Source organism: Gastrolobium bilobum, unplaced genomic scaffold (genome assembly GCF_033153095.1).
Source record: "Gastrolobium bilobum isolate Gb01-03AN ecotype WA unplaced genomic scaffold, APGP_CSIRO_Gbil_v1 utg8574, whole genome shotgun sequence".
In the NCBI taxonomy this organism is placed as follows: Eukaryota; Viridiplantae; Streptophyta; class Magnoliopsida; order Fabales; family Fabaceae; genus Gastrolobium; species Gastrolobium bilobum.
The window spans coordinates 3,914-28,302 of NW_026898963.1; the positions used below are offsets into that span (position 1 = coordinate 3,914).

At 34.4% G+C, this 24,389-nt stretch overlaps 1 protein-coding gene across 2 annotated transcripts; it reads right to left on the reverse strand.

The window, feature by feature from the left end:
- Window positions 1-609: 609 nt before the first annotated feature.
- LOC133285840 (nuclear transport factor 2) lies at window positions 610-6,454 on the reverse strand. 2 transcript variants are annotated; one of them, XM_061483132.1, is made up of 10 exons: window positions 6,254-6,454; window positions 5,472-5,549; window positions 5,245-5,382; window positions 4,540-4,816; window positions 4,218-4,441; window positions 3,823-4,000; window positions 3,602-3,723; window positions 3,464-3,523; window positions 2,100-2,163; window positions 610-1,272 (listed from the first exon to the last, which is right to left on the reverse strand). In XM_061483132.1, exons 2-10 carry the CDS (start codon window positions 5,520-5,522, stop codon window positions 962-964), a joined length of 1,425 nt encoding a protein of 474 aa, XP_061339116.1. In that variant the 5' UTR covers window positions 5,523-5,549; window positions 6,254-6,454; the 3' UTR covers window positions 610-961. The 2 variants fall into 2 exon arrangements, with proteins under 2 accessions (XP_061339116.1, XP_061339114.1); XM_061483130.1 differs by having other exon boundaries at window positions 4,218-4,447.
- Window positions 6,455-24,389: the final 17,935 nt, after the last annotated feature.

Below are 24,389 nucleotides of genomic sequence, written 5' to 3' on the forward strand. Positions count from 1 at the left end.
TGGATTTGAATTGATTAAATAAATAACATCTCTAGATACATTGAAGTTTTTCTCCAATATTAGGCCTAATGTAAGGAAATCCATAACAAACTAAACATAATAAAATTGACAAATTATTATTTTAATCGGAACTATTCAAGCTACAGACTGCTTATTAAATTATTTTTTACCTGTTTTTTAGATAAAGACTAAATTATTATCTCATAAAACCTAATATTTAAAAACTAGTTTTTTATTAAAAAATTTAAAACTAATTATTTAAAATAAATATTCTTTAAAATATATTTTAAAATTTTCCAAAAATAACTTGTCTAACATTTTAGGGGTCAACGCATGTTGAGAGCCAACCAAATTAAACTGAGCCAATATCTTTGGTTCTTTTTTTTATATTATTCATCAATTAATTAAATACTTAACTTATCCGATTCAAGAATCGCACCACACCGACGACAATACTCTTCCTATTAAATTTCATTTCCAAAAACTCGAAAGTCAAAACCTCCCATTAACACAACACACATGCATTTAATTGAAGTTTTTGAACCGTCATACTCAGGTCTCAGCCCACAACCCTAATTAAAAGGCCCGGATCTGTAACAATGCACACAATATAAGATAAAAATCATTTCCGCAAATTCATGCTGATAGCAACCTCTGATATAGCAACTACCAAATACTAGTCAATTTTAAAAGGAAAAATAAAAATAAAAAAGGGTAACCCCAAGATATATATATTCATAAAACTGGGGAAGCACAAAAACTACAGCTAGATGGACAATATAATAACAAGTTGGAAATCTAACTTTACCAAAACCACCAATATAAAAAAAATAAAAATGGGGGGGGACCTTATGAAACTTGAGTAACTCATCCCAAGAAAAAAAGCTCCCTCCTTAATTCGTTCCAATCAATTGAATTACTCCAAATGGAAATACTCTTTGAATCTCTGGTGGATAGTTCCTCAGGCAGAAGCAGGAACTCGAACAGGTATAGTTTTGGGAGTTGAATTAACAGCAGAACCACCAGTACGATTGACGCGGCCACCACTGGTTCCTCCCATATGATCACTTCTCTGATACCCATCACCGCCGCCACGGCTTGAAAACCCTCCCCGATTGCCATTCCTATATCCTCCAAATTCACCCCTGCCATTAAAGTCACTACCAACACGGCCATAGCTTCTGCCATTTCCGTAGTTTCCACGCCCTCCTCTTGCTCCCTCCCCTCGGTAACCTGGTGCCCTTCCAGATGAGAATCGTCCCCTGCTATTACCTGAACAGAGAATGCAAACATTTGACCTCTACATGCAACGTAAACCACAACACTAAGTAGAAAACCACTTTTCATATGAAATACCAAAGGCAAGACAGGACCCCAAATAATTTCTTTTTGCGAGGTATATGTTGAAAATAAATGCTAAATAAACTTGAAATAGGAAATTCAAGTCCCTGATCACAGCCAACGAAGAACCACACAAAAGAATGAAGTTCTCCCAAAAAAAAAGGGAAAATGGAAAGTTTTATTCACACAAAACATTGCATACCAACGTATGCTTTTACTGTAGCTGGGATCTGAGCACTAACCAACAGAACAAACAGAAATTTGTACCCTCTATCAATAAGCCAAATATTGTATGCTGTGTGTACTTATGGGTCTTGCCAAAAAGCAACAGCCAGGATTTGAAAAATTAAGAATTAGAAAGAAAACATTTGAATAACCATCTGCCCTCCCTCATGCAGCCAAATCGTTACCTTCATATATTATAATTATGTGGCTAGTCCTTGAGCAAAAGAAAAGCACACACGTCAAAACACAAGCTTGAAACACATTTTATTGAATTTACCATTCCAATAAAAACCCTTTAAGAGGGAATCACGGTAGACACATTTCATCAAAGTTAAAGCCACAATTCATTTGCATACATCATTCTGAAATGGAAGTGTGTGAGCAATAAATCATTGCATGCAAATATGGCTAAGTTTATGCAAATGTGCCTTAATACATGAACCCTATAAATTTCACAGTTATCATATCCAGAAACTGCAAATTGGCAACTTTAATGTGATTTGGACCAAGATTCGGTAATAAAAAGCACTTGCCACGATTAGTTGATCTCTTTTCTTCAACAACAACATGACGGCCATTGATCAGAATTGGTGAAGCCTGAAATGCCAATAAAAAATTTGACTATTAAATAAAGATACAGAATTAAAAATACAACTATCTAGAGCAATTATCATTTTTCTTTCGTTTTGATGGTCTGGCTAGTACTTAGTTACAGTGGAAATCATTAACACTTCTTCCATTATATTAATGATGCAGATTCATTGTAAGATAAATAGGCTTGAGGATAAAAGATACATAACTATGTTTATGTAAAATATAAGCAAGCAATCATGCAAAGATATAATCTTAGCGATAATGTTGACCCAACCTCAATGACATTGATGACTGTAAAGAGTAGTTAGTTGGAGATAGATTATGATGGTAATAACGATGCTGGGAATGAATTCATTTTTAAAAATGATGATACTCTTAAATTGGGTAGCTATTTTACAAGGCTTCAGGGTTGGGGAGCCTAGAACATATACAAGGCAGCAAGCTTAAAAAAGAAAAGAATTCTCCAGTGGTGCAGCAGCTGGAAAAGTTTGACAGAAAGGTTCAGGTGCGACTTCAACCTCGAAAGGAAAAGAGGAAGTGGTTGAAAATGAAGATAAAAAAATGGAATTTGAAGAAAGCCTAGAGGAATAGGAAGAACAATAAATTAATTTCAACAAATAGGAATGAGAAGAGGGATATACTGACAAGATGACAATGAATATATGATTACATTAGCGAGGAGGAGGAATAGATTTTAATTTGTATTTGTCTTGTTGTGCATCAATTAATTTATTGTAACTTGCTAGTTTCTACTTCTGTATTTGACTTTGATTATCTTATCATTTACGTGTACAATATGATTCTAGTTTAATGATCTTGATATATGTTATTAGTTTTTCTTATTTGTTATATTCAGCACTTTTAAGGACATTATATATATATATATATATATATTAGCTTTTTAATACAGCCACCAAGCTTCCGCCATAGACCACAATGCCATCAGCCATACTTATATGGCAGATTTTGGCTGGCCCCCATCTTCTATTAACACCACTGGCTGCAGCACCAATAAAGCACAGCGGCGAAGTAACATGTTGACAATCAACAGTCATTATATCCTTTATCAGGTGACTCAGTGGACAAAGAGATGGGTGAGTGAAAATGACAAGAATGTATACTGCAAAGCAAGTACATGAAGGGAACTGAATACGTTTCGCTAGTTGGTGTGATCCATCCCTTGACGAATTTGATGATTTAAATTTGGATTAAAAAAGTTTTCTCCATTTATAAGACGAAGATGAACTATACAAATTAATATTGAGTATGGAATTCTTGAAGATAAGGCATATCTGATAAATACCTCAAGTGCACTTTGCACAGCACTTGCCACTTCAAACTCCACAAAGCCAAAGGAAAATCCCTGTTCAACCCATTAATATGCAAAAATAGGATTAGCTAGCAGCTGATATTAAAGGCAAACAATTAACCAGTAAAATACCTTTTGGGTCCTAACTTGGATACCACCACTCTTAATAGGTCCAAACTTCTTGAACTCATTCTCCAGGAGGACAGGCGTAGCATTTGATGACAGACCCTTCACATAAATAGAATAGCCCTCAGCTGTCCAAAACCAATAAATCATGTCAATAAATCTCATTACAATAAACACAACAAAATTTGAACCATTAAACTAATAGTGCCTGATATTGAGCACCACACCTTCAGTTTCTTGATTGTTTCCAGTTTCATTAGTATTTATACTAGAATCATTTGTTTCTGACATGCTGCTTGGTGGAGGTGCAACAGTACCCTGTTGTTCTAGGCTCTTAACAGTACACTTCACAGAAACAGCTATCGCAGCGGAAGACAATGCTGCAGCATCTTTCATGACCTTAACCTAGAAAGGTCCACTAGTTAGAAAAGAAAAAACAAGTAACAGGAGAGATTATTACTCATCCAGATAAAAGGAAAACTTAAGTATCATTCCAGTCAATTTCGGCATTTCACTCCATATTATAAAATCAAGCATTATAAAAGAGACATTCCCAATGGGAACTCAGCATGAGTTTCAAAATAATCAGAAAGGCAGAAGGTTTTTCAGAATAGAGACTAACAATAGAGGCATATGACTTCTTTGGCACTTCTTCTTCAATTTGAGATGCTAATCCAGCTACCATCTGTGAATCATCAGGAATTTCATCAAGAACCTCAGGTACAGGAGCTTCCTCTTCTTCAGTTGATGCATGCCCATTTTCTGGATTGTAGACTTCTACCCCATCACCATCCTCAGCGGTCACAGTCATTTGCTCTGAAACTTGTGTCTCCAGCATAGAAGGATCTGCCACTGAAAGAAGTTTAGGGACAGGGGGATCTTAATATGAAAGCCAAAGGGAACTACAAAGCTTTAACTGAATCACAAGATATGCATCATATTACCATTGTCAGGAGAGGCAGGAGATCCAATATCATGAGCAGGCCCTTGGATTCCATTTTCATCAACATATCTGAAAACATCATTCAAAACAAAGTAGCCTTTCTCTTGAGGAGCAAGGAAGAAACATTGAGTAAATTTCTTCTTAATGTCGTCCTTTCCTATCATAAACCCAGTGACTAAGACAAGGACTCCCCCAGCATAAGATTCTTGTGCATCCACAGATATGATCTCAGCACTGAGTTCACCATAACCAAGTGATAGTATCTTCTTGTTAATATCCTGCTCAATAACAATTAAAAAGGATGCATTAAAATTTATAGAGAAAATATTAACCTCGTTTTGAGCACAATTTCTTATATATTTATGCATTCAAGTATTGGAAACTAAGTTAACAAATGGACTTCAGAGAATCAGAAAAATAAAATGAAAGAAAGGCCTTAAAACATGTTTTCTAAATGTACATAGTGCAATGTTGGAGTATTAAAGGAAACAAGAAACTACTAATACATAGGGGTAGTGGAGTAAGAGCCAGAAGTGTTACAGTTACACTCATTATACCAATAAATCAAATAGCAAACAAAATATTGTAAGAACCTATCACGGATATGAATGTAGATAATAATACAAAGGCAAACAGGATACAGGAAGCAAGTTGGGTACAGAGGAAATATGGGAAAGAGAAAGAGCGACTGAGAGAGAGAACTCACAAACATCGTTGTTGTAATACCCATTATACCATTTTGTTCAGGACGGCCAACCTTACTGACATCCTGGTAAAACCTATGCACCAGCTCAGGGCTTTCATGCAACATATGATAGTACTGATCAACAAAGGCATTACCAACCTACATTGTAGTTTCATTCAAAACAAGTCAATTGTCTGAAGATTAATAGAGAGCAGGTATAGTGCACAATAAGAGGTATATATGCATACAATATCAGCTGCAGGAGTTTTGGATGCTGCTTGCGGCTCTGAAGATGCCATACTAATGGTTTCCAAGAGCTAATCCAACTGCAAATTAAAACCACCAACTTGTCATGATAACATATATGCATTAGGTTAAAACATTATAGAAAAAATAAACAATGATTAAACTATATACAATAAGGTTGAAGCCTAAGGACACTAGACCGAAAGTCAATTAAAACAAATTAAGACAAAAAGCTGAGCCTCCATTTTAGCAACAGCAATCAAAAAACACCACAATAGGCTAAAACTATATAACAAAATTATTTCTCCAGTGAAACATTTCAAAAAAAGTAATTCAGCAAGCAAAGAAAGACCCAATAATTTTTTATTGCTTGTTCCGTCACATCCCTTCCTCTTAAACAAATATTTGTATAAAAAGTTCGCATCTTTCCTCAAAGTATTGATCACAGCCAACAAAATACCAAGCAAATAATAATAATAATATTATAAATTCATATATTACAGCGTAATTTCGATTTTTAAGCTTGTAAGATCAATAAATCATCTTCACTCAAAAAAAAAAAAAAAAAAAAAAAAAAAAAAACCTTAGCGCTCTACACACACTATTGATCCAACAACTAGTACAATACGCTACTTCCCGCCTAGAATTTCCACATTCCATCAAAAACCCACCTCAAACTAAATCAAAAATAAAATTCCAGGCACGAAAATTCAAAATCAAATACATTTTAAAAAAATTCAAAAAAAAAAAAAAAACTTGAAGAAGTGGCGGGGGAGAGGTTTACCAGAAAGAGAGAGAGAGAGAGAGAGAGAGAGAGAGAGAGTGGATCGGAGGAAGCGAGGTGAAAGAAGAAGGGTAGTTGGTGCGTGTTCTTCTCCGCTCCCTCTGCGGTAGGGGTTTGCTAGGGTTTGGGGTGTGGATCTTGCAGAAAAGAGTGAGAAAGAACACAGCACAGCACAGCACGAACGATTTAGAGAGAGAAAACAAAAAGCCACGCTATTAGAATTCGAGCGGGTTTTTGTTTATTTATATATAATGAGGGAGAATCCTGTGTGACACAAATGTTTGTGGGACGATTGAAGTCTCTAGAATAGGTTATTTAATTATTGTATTATATCATTGACAAAAGGTAGATTTATTAAAAAAAATAACATCGATTGAGATTTTTTTATTTTTTTTGGTGAGGATCGATTGAGATATTAAATTAAATAATGTCACAGGATGTGCAAATCTAACGTGATATGCTTTATAAGTAAGTTTTATTACAACCCACTCCTTTATTTTTTTCACGCCATTTAAATATTAATTATCATTATAAATAATATCATTATCATTCTAAAAAATATAATATTAAATTTATTTAGTAAAATAATAATTAATATAATAAATAATTCTTGGAATCTTTATAAATTTAAAAATATTAAATTTATTATCACCAATTACAATTTGATAAAAAAAAAATATTTTTGTAGAAAAATTCAAAAAAGCAACTAAGCCTTTGCAAGTATATCATTGCAGTGTGTTAACATGAAAATAGAGTGATTGGGCTATGTTATCTGATTACCTCAAGAGCTTGTACAACTAAACTAAAACGACTAAACTCGGCCGAGGTGATTACTTCACGCTATATAAGGATTTGTAGAGTTTGCATAACAAGTGAGACTCACCTTGAGCAATGAAATTGGATGGTTACTTAATGTAAACTTCTTTGTGTAAATCACTATATAAGAGCATTTTTAATATCAAGCTGAAAAGGGGGCCAGTGGCAATAGTAAGAAATTCTTGACGATATCGGGCCGGAACAATCTGTTCCTCCAGAATACCTTACGAACGACAACAAGGGTAAGAAATATGCGAATTGAGGCCATATTGCCTAGAGGAAAGAAGGTATCTCCATAATCAAATTAAAAAAATTGAGGGTATCATTTGGCCACTAAGTGGGCTTTGAGGCGATCAACAGTGTTGTCTAGGCTAACTTTAATAATGAACGCCCAATGGCATCCAACAATAGATTTTCTTGGAAGAGTGGGAATAAGATCCCATGTGTCATTTGAATGTAGAGTAGTCATTTCGCCAATCATCGCTTACCACCAATTTGGATGTGAAAGTGATTTATTTGTGGTTTTAGGAATGAAAATAGAAATAAAAGCTCGAAAAAAGGTAAAATATGGCAAAGAAATTCAATCACAACTAAAAAATGCTTAAAGAGGATAAGAATTGTAAGTGGAGGAGATACCTTTACCAAGGGCATTGGGAAGATTGTCTAACACGAGAATCGAGGCAGAGGTGACCAATGAAGGCAATCAGTCACCAGGGGCATCTCCTAAGATGGGGCTGTGTGGAAGGGCAGGCACAGAACCAGAGACACCTGTTGATGGAGGATTATATAAAGGAATCAGGAAGGTAATATTGACCTAAAAGCCAAGTGTAGCTGAAGAAGAAAAGGATTGCTAATAAAAAAAAAGTGACATCAACAACTATAATATAACATTGGAGGTCCAAAAAGTAGCAATGATACCCATTTTAAAGTTGTGAATACCCAAGAAAGATGCACTCGAAGGCTTTAGTTTTGAGTTTATCTTTTTCAAAAGTGAGATTGTGAACAAAACATGTACAACCAAAAACATAAGGAGGCACCACATATACGAGAGCAATAAGGAACAAAATAGGATGAGGAACTTCATTGTCTAACACAAATGAAGGCTTGTGATTTATAAGATAGCATGATGTAAGAATAACATCCCCCAAAAGTGAAGAAGAATGTTCATATGCAGGAGTATAGTTCTTGCATTAACTAGGAGTCAGTTCTTGCATTCAATGACGCTATTTTGTTGGGGAGTATGAAGACAAGTAGTTTGATGTAACGTACCTTATTGAGTCAAAAATTCCTATAATTCAAAGGTGTAAAGAAAAGAATGGTTGAACACACCACAAGATGGGGGGTGAATTGTGGTTGACTTACAATGCAAGAAATAATGAAATTCAATATCCCTTTTCAACAAAACAAGCCAAAATGAAATCAAACAAAATCTAAACTTTTCCCAACCCAAAAATAGAATTAAAATATGTCATATAACATGCAATTCAGAGATATAACAGAGGAATTTAAAGAGTGTCGGGAAAAGAAAAGAAATACTAAATTTATACTGGTTCACTCTCTAACCACTTTAAAGCTACATCCAGACTGATGTCGATCGCTCCACTATGTTCAAGCTTCCAACCGATACCTGAAAAGCCAAAGTATAAAGGCATTTTATAAGAACCTTGATCAATCTCAATCTATACCACTATAGGATCACTCCAAATCTCCAAAATGAATTATAGCAACAAACCAAAGTTCAACAAATGCAGGACAACCTCCCCACGTTCAGAATTACAAAACAAATTAGAAAAAGATGAAGAGAATAGAGAGATATTAAAGGTTTTTTCAAAGATATGAAAAATTAGGCCAAAGGGGTTTCAATCTGAATTCTAAATGATCTCACATTTTTCTTTGTTTAATTATTTTTTTGAAACCCTGAAAATATGTTTATATAGGTGCCTAAATGAGTTACTAGTCGTTGGACTCCTAATTATATGAATAACTTCGAGTTTAAGTCACTTAAAACAAGGAGTAATTGATTACTCCACGATAAGTAATCGATTCATTCTTCGAAGCAATCAAAATCGACTACTATTCATCAAGTAATCGATTCCTTCTTTGAGGTAATCGGATAATCAACTATTATTCTTCAGGTAATCAATTACTTCTTCAAGTAGCTCAGGTAATCGATTACTTCAGTAGATAAAGCAATTTTGCTTGTTGATTTTCGATTCTAATCACTCTTAAATGATTTACAATAACTTCTAAAAGATTCCTAATAACTTCTAACACATGTATGAATGTATATAGCATCATTCTAACATTGTTCCATGTGTGTGAGTTGTGTATGTATGAATCAAGTCATGTATATACGAGTTTATGACCTATTAATGCAATTGTCAAAATAAAGCTCAATAAACTCAAACTCTAACTTTCTAAGACTTTAAAATATTGTTTACAATATTGTATGCTTGAGTTTTCATATTTCTTCATAATTCTTCATTGATCTTCAAACATTGAGCCTTGTAGTTGCTTTCATCACTTGAATCCATTGGCTTTTAGGTTGACTTTGCACTTTTGACTAGTTTCTTCATTTTTTTCACTTTGACTTGATCTTCTAGTTTCATTTGAAACTTGTTGCACTATTCTCCAAGTTATGCATCCATGTTGAGGTGTAAGATGTTTTGTTATCATCGAAACTTCAAATCCTTAGAATTGATATTCAACAAAAGGCCACTTATTTTTGTGCATTGTCACTACGCAAAACACAAATAGTGGTTCCAAATTGGGTACAAAGTTCAAATTCATAATGATTATTCATCAAGAAAGCCTAGGTGTAACAAGAGTAATCATCAATAAAGGTCACAAAAATATATGAATCCTAAATTGGGCTTGGTCTGACTTAGACCCCAAATATAAGAATGAATAAGAGAGAAGGGGGTCCCCTTTTGTTGTTGCGATTAGCAAAGAAAGAACGTGTAACACCCCGTAGTTTTCCGGTTGTTAACATCATGATATTATAGAATACACAGCGGAAGATTTTATTTAAAGATTAACAAAACGTCTCGTAAAAATACGAATAAACTTTTTCCAAAAAATTTCTAAAAACATTTCTAAAAACGTTCACATGAAATACTGCGAAAGCGTAAATCTAAGCATACAACTGCTAATTAATCCCATTAGCCAGTATTAGTGGCCATTGACTAACTGGATATGACAACAAGTGTCATTCCTGCCAGAGTCTCACGGACAGCATAACAGTTGTTTAACGGATAACTGGGAGACAAGAATCTCACACATAATTACATTTGGTAGACATAGTTATATAACAGACAACTTGCAAATCCCACACGGACTGCAATCCCCATCTAGGGTCAGTACAGACATAATGGCTCTGTGCCCAAATTAATAAATCCATACATCATGTCTGTATGTCCTCATCATATGCATCTAACATAACTTGTAACAATTACAGACATAATCCAGAAGCTCAATTAATAACAATCCTGAGCATTATTACATACAACACATAGTCTATAAATAAACTAACTAGGCATGTCAAAACACTACACATGCCACATAACAACATAACAGCATAAAATAAACAGCAACCACAATCCACTAATTCGTAGCTAGGCCTTTGCCCTTAGACTGCACACTGCTACCATGGGTACCTGAAATGATGTCCCCAAAAAGGGGTGAGATAACAACATCTCAGTAAGCTCAAGGTTCTTAAAGGATCCTCTAAATCCCCTGAGCCCACTTCCTGCATGACAAGTCAGATATAAAGCATATAATACAGGCATACAACATAAACATAGCATCATCATATCATCCTTGTGTAACCCCAGGGTCAAAGCAATAGACGGTTACACATGTGTGACTCTAGGGTCAAGCCATAGACAGTCAACACAACCTAAGTATGAAATAGCTCCCAGAGTCAAGTCATTGGCAGACTACATACCATGATCATTGGCTAGGATCCTCATAACATATATCATTAGTTCATCATCATAACATCAAGAATCATATAACATCTATATGAATGTGAATGAATGCACATATATATCATACCACATACTTTCATACAATACAATCATAATGCCCACATCATGGTGGGGCCACAAGAGAGAGGAGCAACCAGAACTAGGAGCTTACCTCACTGAGCTTATCACAAGCCCAACTCCAACAGTAAAACACGTAAGCTCCAATAAATCCTCAAGTGCTAAGTCCTCTAGGCAAACCTAGAGCAGGAATCATTTACATCATTAATACTCAATCATTTAATGATTCCACATTTCATTCTTACATGCCAATAATATGCCTATTACAAGTCTAGACCATTTATTACTTAATTACATGTTTTTAGTGCATAAGGAATTGTTCCCAAAGTCCACAACAACTCATTAGACACGTAGTCCATTAATAAACTCTCTTAGATTAAGGCATTTTCAACTTCACTTACAACTAATCAAGACAGTTATCATCAATATATGTCATTCATAACCTTGAACATTAATTATTATAAGTTACTAAGGGTTCCTATAAACCCACTTAGCCTAAATCTCACTTTTACGGTTTTCCTATAACTGTACACACTTCTGTTTTCTAATCACTGTGTGCAACCCACTTGTTATAAAATTCTCATATTTTAGTATGTTATTCTAGACTCAATTACCTTTCCAAAAAGATATCACATGCCTCATTTGTAGTTTTCTAACTCATGTTATCACTGTTTGAAGTTGGACAAGCAAAACTGTCTGCCAACCCCAAACAGAGCCCCAAACATCTCTCACCATTTCTGTAATTCCAGAAGCTATACTAAACCAATTGCTCTCAAATTTTTATACAAAAAATTAGAAACTTTCAGATTTAATTCTATATATCATGAACCTAATTTGAATAATAAATGAGGTAGAAAAAAATTCGTGGAAGATGCAGCCACGTAGAGCCCCTGCATATGCCTCCCTGGGCAGTCTCCACTCAATCGGACCTACAGAATGCTGCACATCTTCAAATGGTACCAAATTTTGACACCACATACCTGACATCTCAAGCTTCAAAATGATGTATGGAACATCCTTATTGGACCTTTGTGGAGGGAGATATGCTCTCCTAAAGTTAGCCTAAAAGTTGATCATTTAACCAAAGTGTGTTTAATTAGCAAATCCTAATTAGGTTTAGTTAGAAACCCTAAGTGAACATAAATTTAGGATTTTTCATTTATTTATATCCCTTATGAAATTCCACATCATCACTTATGCATTAGTTTATTTATTTCACTAATTACATTATTAGTAGTCCTAAACCCTAATTAGTTCAAATTTTAGTGTTTAAGATTTAATTAATCAATTATGCCTAATCCACCTCACTTGGTCCCTCCATTAGTGTCCTAATTAAGTCTTAGAACCATTTTAAGACATCAAACCCTAATATATATCTATATGGCTGAATTGCATAGTCATAAGATTAAGATTTTTACTTATCTTTTTAACACACTTTCATGATTTAATTAAGTTCTTTATGTCTTTAGTCCCCAAAGGTGTCATCTTTATTAATTTTAACCATTAAACCCTAATATTAATGAAGAGGGCAGAATCAAAACATGGAGTTTTTAGGGTTCTTAGTTCATCTACATCAAGAACAACTCACACACAAGTCAAAGGTGACACTTTTTCTTACAAGTCTTCATCTTTCTTGAGTTTTAGACTTCCACCAACACATTTAACCATCAAGATCCCATTTTTAATAATTTACAATATCATTATCAACATATAATCATTATGGCCAAAATAGAAAGTGGGAGGAAGAAGGGTTTGGAGTCATCTTTTCTATGGATTCAAGCCTTACTTCTCCAAGATGGCTCCTTTAGTTCAAGCTCCAACCTTTACTTATCAAGAATGCTTCTTTTTCACCAAGAACACACCTTCATGAAATATTCAAGGATTTAGAACCAAGAATGTGAATTTAAAAGAGTAAAGGTAGGTTTTTCAAGAGGAAAATGTAAGGAACTTACACTAGAACTCAAGGGAATAAGCACCAAAGTGGTGTTCTTCAAAGAGAACTCAAAACACCATCACCATGGCTTGAACATACTCAAAATCGCTGCTGTATGGAGGTCTATTCACCACGAAAATTTGGTGTTCAAGAATAAAAATGGTATATTCTTGAAGAGGATGATGAGAGGAACAACTTTGGTGAAGGAGGTATGATGGAGTTTTGATGGAGAAAAATTAGAGAGAAAGAGGAAAAAATTTGAAAACCTCCAAGGTAGAGAGAAGTGTTTGGGCTGCTGATGAGAATGAGGGGAAGGGTCTCCTTATATTTTTAGGGTTTTTACCATGTCGTTAAGTGACTTTTTGTCATTTAGTGACACCCGGTGTAATTTTTCTCTGTACGGTTATCAAATTTCTACCCGGAAACACCCAAGACTCTAACTTTAAGTAACTAACATTAATTTTGTCTAATTATCATGTTCATAACTTAAAAATTTGATTAGTAGATCACAGATCCTCTTACCGTAGTTTAATTGTACTGTATGCTTTACCGGTGTTCCTAACTGTACCCGAATTTCATAATTTCTTAACTTTAATATTTTTGGTCTAATTATGAATTGTTAGGCATATATTGGGCTTTCATTCCACTATTTCATCTTTTTCCCATTCTGGGATTCTACCGGTTGCTGCTACAGCAAAACAAAATATCCGGTAAAAATGACTTTTCAGAAATACCCAAATATGGGTATCAATATTCACCATTTCATATACTAACCTCATTCATGATGTATATATCATTAGATTATCTCTCTAACTCAGATTTGCTAGATTGGAGCTATTCTATTGACTGTTACTGCGTCAGCAGTCAAAAACAACAGCTGAAAACTCAACTGTTCAGAATACCCCCCATATGGGTATCAAACTTCATCAAATCTTATGCTTACATCATTTATGATATTCATATCATTAGGATATCTCTCTAACTTAAATTCATTGCACTGGAGCTATTTTACAGTCTATTACTGCGTCAGCAGTCAAAAACAGCAGATGAAAATTCACCTGACTAGAATACCCTCAATATGGGTATCCAAATTCTTAGAATTTTATTCTCATTCTATTTATGACCATAAGGTCCTCGTTATAACTCTCTAATTTAAAAATCATATCGCGATTAGCAAAGATAAACGTGTATGTTTTCCTTGTTGACAAGACTCACAATCCAAAGACTATAAATGATGATAAACTATCTTACAAAGTTTAGATAGACTTGTATGTCCAATATGGGTTTGAATAAGGTCAAGAGAATATATCATAATACATGCCACTAGGATACCAGGCATAGTAAGATAGTAAATGTTTTGTGACTCACCAACAACTACATTATCTTCCCCATACCTGGATCCTACACAAGAACAAATTTTTCGTTAAACATAATGGAACAATGAAGAGAACAAATATAACGAACAATTATCTTGGTTCTAAGGTTAAAGGTAAAGAGAAACATGGTTCTGCTTGTCAAATGTAACGAACAAATATCTTGGAACCATTAACAAAGGTAACTGGAGGTAAATTGTCAGAATAAGTAAAAGATGTGAGAAGATCATTGTTACCACAAGGGTTATTGGAAGAACTAGAGTCAATTATCCATGATTTAAGAGATGATCAAGATATACAAGTAATATGGTTATCGGTCTGTGAAGAGGCCTTAAGCTGAAGAAAGGCTTCATAATCTTCGCTTAGAATGGTCACAATAAGTGTAGAGGATGCTGACTCTTTGTGAGTAAGATCAATAGAAGTTGGCTTGACATATTTCACCACACAGTATTTCTCCACATGTCCCAATTTATGATATAATGAACATTGAGGTCTATTACCATCACGACTAGTGTTACTACCACATGGGACAACTGTTAGCAATAACAAGATTAGCGGAACGACCCCAGAAAGTCCCTAAAGTTCAAAAGTAAAAAAATAGGTGTCATAACCTACAAAACACTCAAAGGTGATCCAAAAAACTAAGTCAATAAGGAACAATTGTGAATAGTGACCAAAATGATGATTGCTTGTGAAAAAATTTCAAATGGCTTGGACCCACCTATGATGCACCGACATTTCAAAAAACCTAATGTGTCGTGTCCGATACTCTAATATGCGATGCAGAGACTCAAAAAGTGATTCAAAGGTTGTGTTGTATTGCGTTTTTAGTTCCAACTATTAGATTCGTCGGATTACGATTATTATTTTATTGAGTTTAATATAAATATTTGTGATATCTTATGTTTCTTTGCAAAATTGATGGGTATTATAAGTTTAGCTTCATTTTTTTGTTAAATTATTGAATATTAAATATAATATACACTACAAAAATTAAAAAATATTATTTAATATCAAAACGTGTCCTAACTTGTCGAAATCTAACACTTTTTAGAATTACCGTGTCGGTGTCGGTGCAACATCCACCCACGATAAATCGAGCTTGAATAGAAAGGGAAAACTGAGGAGGTTTATGGTGGTTCGATCAAGAACGACCACCGTACGGTGGCTATAAGAACCCACATCTTTTTAAATTTAATTAATTATGATGATTAGGAAAATAAATTATTAATAATAGAAATTAAGGATTTTATAGCTAAGTTAAGCAAAGTTTTACGATAAGCTTGCTTTTGAGAAAGAAATGATCTATTGATCTTCAGATTGACATGATAAAAATTAAGGAAAAGTCATTCATGCCAAGCAAGTCTAATAAGACCCTAATATTAATAATTAATAAGTTTTAGGATCAAAAGTAATTATGAGCAAGTTTAGGGGTTTAATTATAATTAAACCTAAACTAGTTTAAACTTTAATTAGATGAACAAATTAAATTTCTTAGGGAATTTTAATAACATTTAAGGGGTTTTTGTTTGGCTTTAATATGTCTAGATTAATTGTTAAAAATAGGAGAAAGTGTAGATTAAATCAATTATTAGAATTAATTAATTTGATAGTCTTGAAAATTTAACTAGTTTTAAGTTAGAGTAAATACCTTTTTTGGTCCTCAGCAAATTTCACGATGCCCGTTTTAGTCCCTAGCAAATAAAAAGGCCCATTGTGGTCCCTAAGAAATTCAAAATGGACCCATTTAGTTAAAATTGTGGTCCCTCACAAATTCAAAAAAGACTCATATTAGTCCCTAAAAGGACTAAAATGGGTCCATTTTGAATTTCTTAGGGACCATGATGGACTTTTTTATTTACTAAAGCGAGCATCGTGAAATTTGCTAAAGTTACTAGGATTTGTTGGTAGTAATTTTAATATGAAATTCTGATCCCTTTTATTCCCTTATCAGCGCATATGTGGGAGAGGATTTAGAGTGCATTTATATTAACCAATAAGAAGCCAACACCTTAGGAAACTAGTCTTGTAAGTCAGTAAAGAAGAATTAATCTATTAGTGTATTACTTAGCCAATTTTCACATAAGAAAAGGAGCAAAAATCTGCACATGTCGTCTTGCAAAACCGAGAAATGCATGGGAGGAAGAGTGATGAGAGAACATGGTATTCTAGTATTCAAATCAACTTATGTCTTTGAGAGAAAATATTCTAAAGTATTGTTAGTAAAACCTTGTTCTTTTTCCTTCTTGAAAAGATGATATGATGGTGTTTTCTTCTTCCTCTTCATGCGCATATCAAGTTGTTCTCTTGGTGTGATGAAGGATCTTCATGTCTTTTTGAAGTAAAATGGATTAGTAGTCTTCTAGTAGTGTTTAAGGTAACTAAACTACCTTTCCTTGATGAATTTTGGGGATTATTTTTATGGAAATTTATGATGGATTCATGATGAGTTTATGTGCTCTAATTGATGTTTAAGTTGATAATTAATGGTTTAATGATGAACCAATGGATTGGGTGGTTGAAAATCCAAAGTGGGAAGACCTAAAACTACCTTGAATGTGGCGGCCTATAGGTGTAAAATTGTGCATGTTAAGAGTTTGATAAAATGCTTTAGAGAAATCAAAGATTGTTTAGGTAATAATTAAGATTCAAGTGTTAGGAAAATTGAATGAGTTTCATTGAACCGCCTTGTAGTTCACAAGGGTTATATAAAGAAATTAATAGTGTAATTTAGTTTTACGTGTTTGCATGTTAAATTGATATGTTATTAAGTGTTTAAGTAGTCTTGAACATGATTAGTTAGAATAAAATTTAAGAAAAATACAGTCTTTGGCTATGTACATTTTCAGCCTTTGTGAACAAGTGTTGCGAAAAATCGGCAAGTGCACCGATCGTACCAAGTAATAAAAAGTGAGTAGAGTATCGTCTCCACAGGGATTGGGTCGAATATCAATTAATTGTTCCTTTTAAGAATGGAAGAACAAGAGTTGATTTGAAAGTAATGGTGTTTGTGACAATTGTGAATTATTCAATAATTTATGAACAATTCAAAGAGAATATTGAAAACTTAAAGCAAAAGGGGTTGAGAATTGAGAAAATATTGTAAGAAAACTATTGCAGTAAAGGACGCCAAGACCTTTCCGATCCCCACCTTGTAATATTGATTAATATTTATCTTTAGTTATCCAATTGACCAAATAATTCACCATCTAATATTAATGAGTTAAGCCCTAATCCCTTAGTGATCTTAACCTTATTAACCCTATTAGAATCCTAATCCCTTATAAATCCCTTTTCAAGTTAATCTTTAAGCCCAGTGAATTTTCCACATTTGCAATTCATATAGCCTATCCCTAGTGCATACATGAACAGTTATCTTACCCTTTGTCTGGAATTAGAATCCCAATATTCCTATTGTAAATCCTAACCCTCGCAATCCTAATAGAGTCGCGAATTCTAAAAGAATTATGGGATGAAGAATAGAGTAAAATAAATTCAATTAAATAATTAACCATAAACTTAACCAAAATACAAGGGTTTCACATCAAGGGTTGTGACCCTTACCACAATATAAAAAAGACTAGCCAGACATATTCATGTCTGACAATTTAAATAATGAGAAAGAGTTCATGAAAATGTAAAACCAGAAGAAGAAGAAGTCTTGAATCTTAGTCACCGAGAGCTTCCTCTCCAATTTCTCCTTGCCAAAAGATGATCCTCTTTTAGAGTTTCTGCTTCCTTTATATAGCCAGCTACTCAATCAGGTCATAATCATTGAATTAATTGTGATTAAATTTCCATTTTCCTCATAATTCCACCAATCAATCAGGTTATAATCCTCTAATTAATTCTGATTAAATTTCCATTTTTCTCATAATTCCACCAATCAATCAGGTCATAATCCTCTCATTAATTTGATTAAATTTCAATTTTCATCAAACTCCACAAATCAAGGAATGCATTCATGACGCTCGCGCGATCAGTGCCAAATTCGCGACTCCACAAATCAAGGACTGAATTCATGACGCCTGCGCGATCAGCGCCAAATCCGCGCGGATCGCGCGTACAAACGGAAAGTAATTTGCCAAAATCACGCGGATCGCGCCATTTTCGTGCGTTTTGCGCAAGACTATGCAATTTCAACTTCTCTCTTTCACTTCTTTTTGGTGTTCCCTGTTATCAAAATGCATAAATTGAGCAAGAGAATGATTGAGAAGGAATAATCAATATTTCTTGCATTTATGAGCTTATTTTCACACATTTATGATTAATTCCTTGCTTCTTTTACTTAGAAATCATCATATGTTAGACGCATATCAGCAAGTATGTATAGGGTTGAATTAAGTTGTATTCAATAATGAATTAAGTCATTTTAGCATGTTTTAGGATAATAAGAATTAATGAGAATAGATGATAAGATGTAAATACTCAAATTTAGTATCTATATAGGTTATGTACATGTTAGATTATGGATGAAAAATCATGTAAAGAGATAAGTAAGAAAACTTAGTAATAATCAAGTCAAACTCTTGTTGTTCCTAAGAGGATGCAAATCGGTTGTAACAGCCCGTTGTACACCGGTATTGTTAACATTAATTATGATATTAAGCGCAGTTACAATCACCGCAGTTCATTTATAAAAATGCGAGTAAACTTTTTCTGTTTATTACGCGAGCATTTAAAACCGTAAAAAGCGTAATAAATAAAAGCTGTGATTATAACTGTAAAATCTTGCGGAATACTTGTTTAATCTATTTTTATATCCTATTTTACTTAATATAAGTCACTAAGGGGTTCCCATAAACCCACTTAGCCAATTTCTCAATCTTACGTTTTCTACCTATCCGAACATGGTTCGGTTATTATTTTTCTGCGGACACACCACATAGAACCAGTTCTTCAGCTTTAGCTATCTTTTTTTCTTAATTAAATACCTTTCTAGGAAGCTATCACACGCTCAATTCAGAGCTCGTTTGCTCCGGTTATCGTCGTTTGAAGTTGGACAAACAAAACTGTCAACCAACCCCAAAACAGCTCCAAACATCCCTCACTCCATGAATTACTGCAGCAAATACTTATGCAATTGCTCTCAAATATTTACACCACAAACTAGACACCTCAACCTTCAATTTGATATATCATACGCTTAATTTGACTGAGAAACGAAGCGGGAATAAAATTCCAAAAAATTGCCAGAAACAGCCCCTGCCTAGGAGTGTTCTGGACAGTCCGTGTTCATAGGCTTCTACAGGGATATGTGCAACCCAGAATATTCTCATATTTTGACACAATGTAGGGGACATCTCAAGCTTCAAAATGGAGTATGGCACGTCCCTATCGGACCTCTGTGGAGGGAGATATGCTCTCCCGAAATTTGTCTAAAATCTGCAATTCTACAGAAAATTCGCCAGAGATTCCTTTGTTTTTCTTAAAATCCCCAAATTTGCAAAAGCTCTCTAGTACCTCAAATGTACCTAATAACCAATGGGTGACAAACACAAGGACCAACAATGCCTTGGGGCACTTACAACCCAACTCAGTTTATATTTATTACACAATTCATACTATATAGCTCACTTTATAAATCCTTAACTTGCAATTTACATGCAATTTCTCAACATACAATAAATCATAAACCTAAAATAGGCCTAAAACCCTTCCATCATAGTGCATCGTGCATCCATTGTACAATTACAACCTTTAACTTACATGTTACTGTTGGGTTTAGTATGCTCTTTTCACTTAAGCCCAATGGCTTTAGTGAGATTGAGCCCAAAGTCCAATTTTAACCCATGAAGCTTAGGGTTAGTTTTGGATTGGGCAGAGTATATAAACACTCTTTTCTCCGTTGTGCCTCCAAGGGTTACAGACATCAGAAACACAAAGAGGCAGACGTTCATCATCTGAACGGTTGCCCACACGACCACCTGATCCCCTTGAGTCATAGCCTGGAAGATCAACCGTAGAGCGGAATTGCGACCATTAGTGGTGTGTTGCTGTAGATCGTGAGGCTTGAGGAGGAGAACATAACATGAGAAATTGTCACGCTCGCTGCTTCATCTCAGGTAATCAAAGCGGTGTCCTTCATTCTTCATCGCATCGGTACGATGCACTTCTGCGTTTCTGATGATATACCTTCAATTGGTATCAGAGTCGGATTGTGATGGGGATTTAGATCAGCTTTGATTTATTGATTTCTTTTTGTGATTCTGAAAATATGGCACCTTTATTCTGTATCTGTTATTGAAACTCATGTTTTAATTCTTTATAGTTCATTTTCATAAAAGTTTAGATTTTAATCGGTAAAAATGCTTTAATCCATGGTTAGGGTCTCTCGTGTATTTCTCGATTTGTAACAAGGAGGCTAATCCCATATGATTAGGTTTCTCCTTGCCGTTTTTTTTTAATTTTTGTGTATTTTTCAATATTTTGTAAAAAAACAAGATCGAGAAACCGCGAGGAAGATGCGCAGTTAGCACTGTCGGAGACTTTTTTAGGACTTCCCAAACTCAAAACAGGGCGATCTATATATGATTGAAAAAAGGACAGAAAGACGAACGCAACGGTGGGTGAATCGCCGCCATCGGAGCCTCCACGCGCCTCCACAAGCGTCTGAGAGTGGCCACCACTCTCCGGCAAGAATAAGTTGTTGGCATCACCTCAGGCTACTTACATTGACAAAACTCTTGCCAAAATTCAACATGAGAATTCTAAGAGAAGAATTATAATTCTCAGATGTGGAATTCATCTTCCTAAGGAGTAACCAAAGTCTTCTAAGAAGGAAGAATGCATGAGCAGGATATCTTATGTTTTGGCAAAGGTAGACTCATGCATATCATGTTGGGCGTTAAACCAGACATCTGTCACGCAGTGGGAGTAGTGAGATAATACCATTTTGAACCTAGAGGAATACTAGATTATTGTTAAGCATGTACTCAAGTATCTTTGGAGAACGAGAGATTATATGCTGGTATATTCTAGTGGGAGTCTTGAAAAGCTGAGTTTTCAAAAATTCAGTTATTTCAAGTGGATATTGACTCAAGAAAATCAACCTCGAGCTATGAGTTTTTCACTAAACTCAGATAGCATTAGAGGCGGATCTTGCAGACCTAGTTACTAAGAGTTTGCTTGAACTTGTGTTCGAGAGGCATGTTACTTCTTTGGGTCTTAGGAGGATCCCAGACTTGCATTAAGCAAGTGAGAGTTATTGGTTTCATTGTGCTCTTAGAGTAAGACGATGAAACAATAAAATAATTTTCTGAATTTCATAAATAAGGTTTTATTTATTTATTTTGCACACTATTTACAAACATCAAGGTCCGGATCAAATTGTGGAGTATATGATCATATGGATACGTTCATAGAGGACATGATCAAAGGTTCTCACAATTGATGAATGGATTCACAGCCGTTAAATAAAGTTGGGCATTTTTTTTAGGCTGCAATAATCATCGGTAACCTCTGAGAATGAAGCTAAGGTAGGATCAGTGGTTGCACCTCCAATGTGTTGTGTTGAGGAAGCTATTAAAGAAGGGTCAGCTCCATGCCTTGCATACTCATTAAACAGGTTAAACAACTGCCTATTCACCTTTCCAGTTTCTTGGATTGCAGAAGTTTCGTCAAACAACTTCCCATAACAGAATTCAATAAAATTCATCTTATACCTAGGGTCCAAAATGCATGCTATGGCCAAAATTGTACTATATTGGGACCAACACTTGTCGAATTTGTTGAACATCTTTGAAGCCATCTCCCTAATATAGTCATAATCACTATGCAAAGCATCGTGTAATGTCAAGTGTGCTTTAAATACCAAGGGAAAATACATATTTGATGTTGCATTTTTAGTGCTAGAGAATATACGAGTAATATCATAAAAAACCTGAAGAAACTTGTTGATCTTTTCAATCATTTCCCATTCTTCTATAGATGGACAATGCTTATAGTTGGAATCAGTCAATTTAAGATGCACAAAAAGCACGTTTGTTATATAAAGAACTATTAAGCATGATAAATGTAGAATCTCACATAGTAGGAACATTTTGCCTCAAACCCTTCTTAGAAACCATTGAACTTTGAGTGACACAATCAAAAAGTTTTTCTTTCCTACCCCGTGAACCCCTCACATATTTAATATTTTCCCTCACTTTTACAATTGAAGTGTCAACCTCCTTCAAACTATCCTGAACAATCAAGTTTAGAACATGAGCACAACAACGCAGATGGAAAAATTTCCCAGCACATAGAAGTCCATTATTAAGCATTAATTGACTACTCAAGAACTCAACACATGAATCATTTGTCGATGCATTGCCCAATGTCATTGCAAATATCTCCTTTTCTAAGCCCCATTCTATCAAAAAGTATGTATTTTTTCAGCCAAGAAAATTCCATTATGAGGAGGAGGCATGTGACTAAAATTCAAAACCTTTTTCTGGATTTTCCAATTACGATCCACAAAATGTGCTGTCAAACAAATAAAACCATCGGTGTTTATAGAAGTCCACATGTCAGTAGTTAAACTTACCCTACTTGAGTTCCCTTTCAACAAAACATGCAATCTTTCTTTCTCTTTCTTATACATTTTCAGACAGTCATCCTTCATAGTGTTCCGTGTGATTAGATTTAAATCTCCTTGCGAGAATAAAAGTAACTTCTTAATGCCTGGAAATTCAGCAAACTAAAATGGCAAGTCATGCATAATAATTTCTTGAACCAACAACTCTCTAAATTTATCATAATCAAATCTAGGACAAACAAATATGAAGTTACTTGAAGTAGAAAACATCATATGTCCAATATCTCTGCTATCTCTTTTAACACACTTACCTATATGCCTTCTTATGTTACCTATTCCATAGCTAGGGTCTGATATGTATATCTTGTCACAATGTTTGCACTTGCAGTGGTCTTTCTCACCATCTTTGGTTGTTGGAATATGATCAAAATGCATCCATACTTGTGATGTGAACTTCTTCTTTTTCTTTGTTGGCCATACATCAACTAAATCACCAACATTGTCAGCTCCCTCATCCAATAGTGTGTTAAGCTCATAATCACTAACATCTAGCTCTTCCTCGGCCATTTTGTAGAAACTGGTTCTCACAATGCAGATTGACCTGCAAATCGTAATATGAAGTTGAACAATTTCCAAGCATTAGTTACAATTATTTGGTTTTTTTGCGATAACCACTGCATTATGAATAACATCCAGTTAGCTAGCAAAATAAAAAAATTTGTTGCTTTAGGACAGGATCATTAAGAAAAGAATCGCAGTGTAACATAAGAAAAATAGTGAAAAAAATGAAAAATAGTGAAATAGTGAAAAAATAGTGAAATTCGTTTGCAAATCATTTTCACAATTTCTTTTTTTTACTAAGAAAAATAGTGAAAAAATTATATTTTTATAATTATTAATAAAAGTATATCAACTGAAAATAAAAACTACAAACAAAAAATTGCACCATAAATTATGATAGCATTCTGCAACTATATACCCTTCTATTTGATAAAGTGTGATGCAAGTATATTTGATATTCATAAGTGAATGTGAATCACATATTTAATAACCATAAACAAAGAACTTTTGTTAAGTATAATGAAAGGGTACGCTGCCACCTCACTCCAAAAGGAAGAAGGGAGTAGTTGGGGACTTGAATTTGTTTTGGTGGGTATTGCAACTTTGTCATGCAATGGTTGCTGGGAGAATTAATGGTTATTTAGATTTCCAGGTGGTGTGGTCTGGTGAGACTTATCCAATTCATTAAAGATATTCTGAATATTTTTTAAAATGGCGTTTGAGACCGTGAAATTCGTGTACATATCTGTTCTCTGTGTACTGTAACATGAAGGATTAAGTGGTATTTTAAGGTGTCTAGAACTAGAAGCAGAATATACTTGTTATTTTCCCCATTTTAGAGATACCACTTGTGAAGTCCATGTGCATCAAATGAAAGAAAGAGATTACC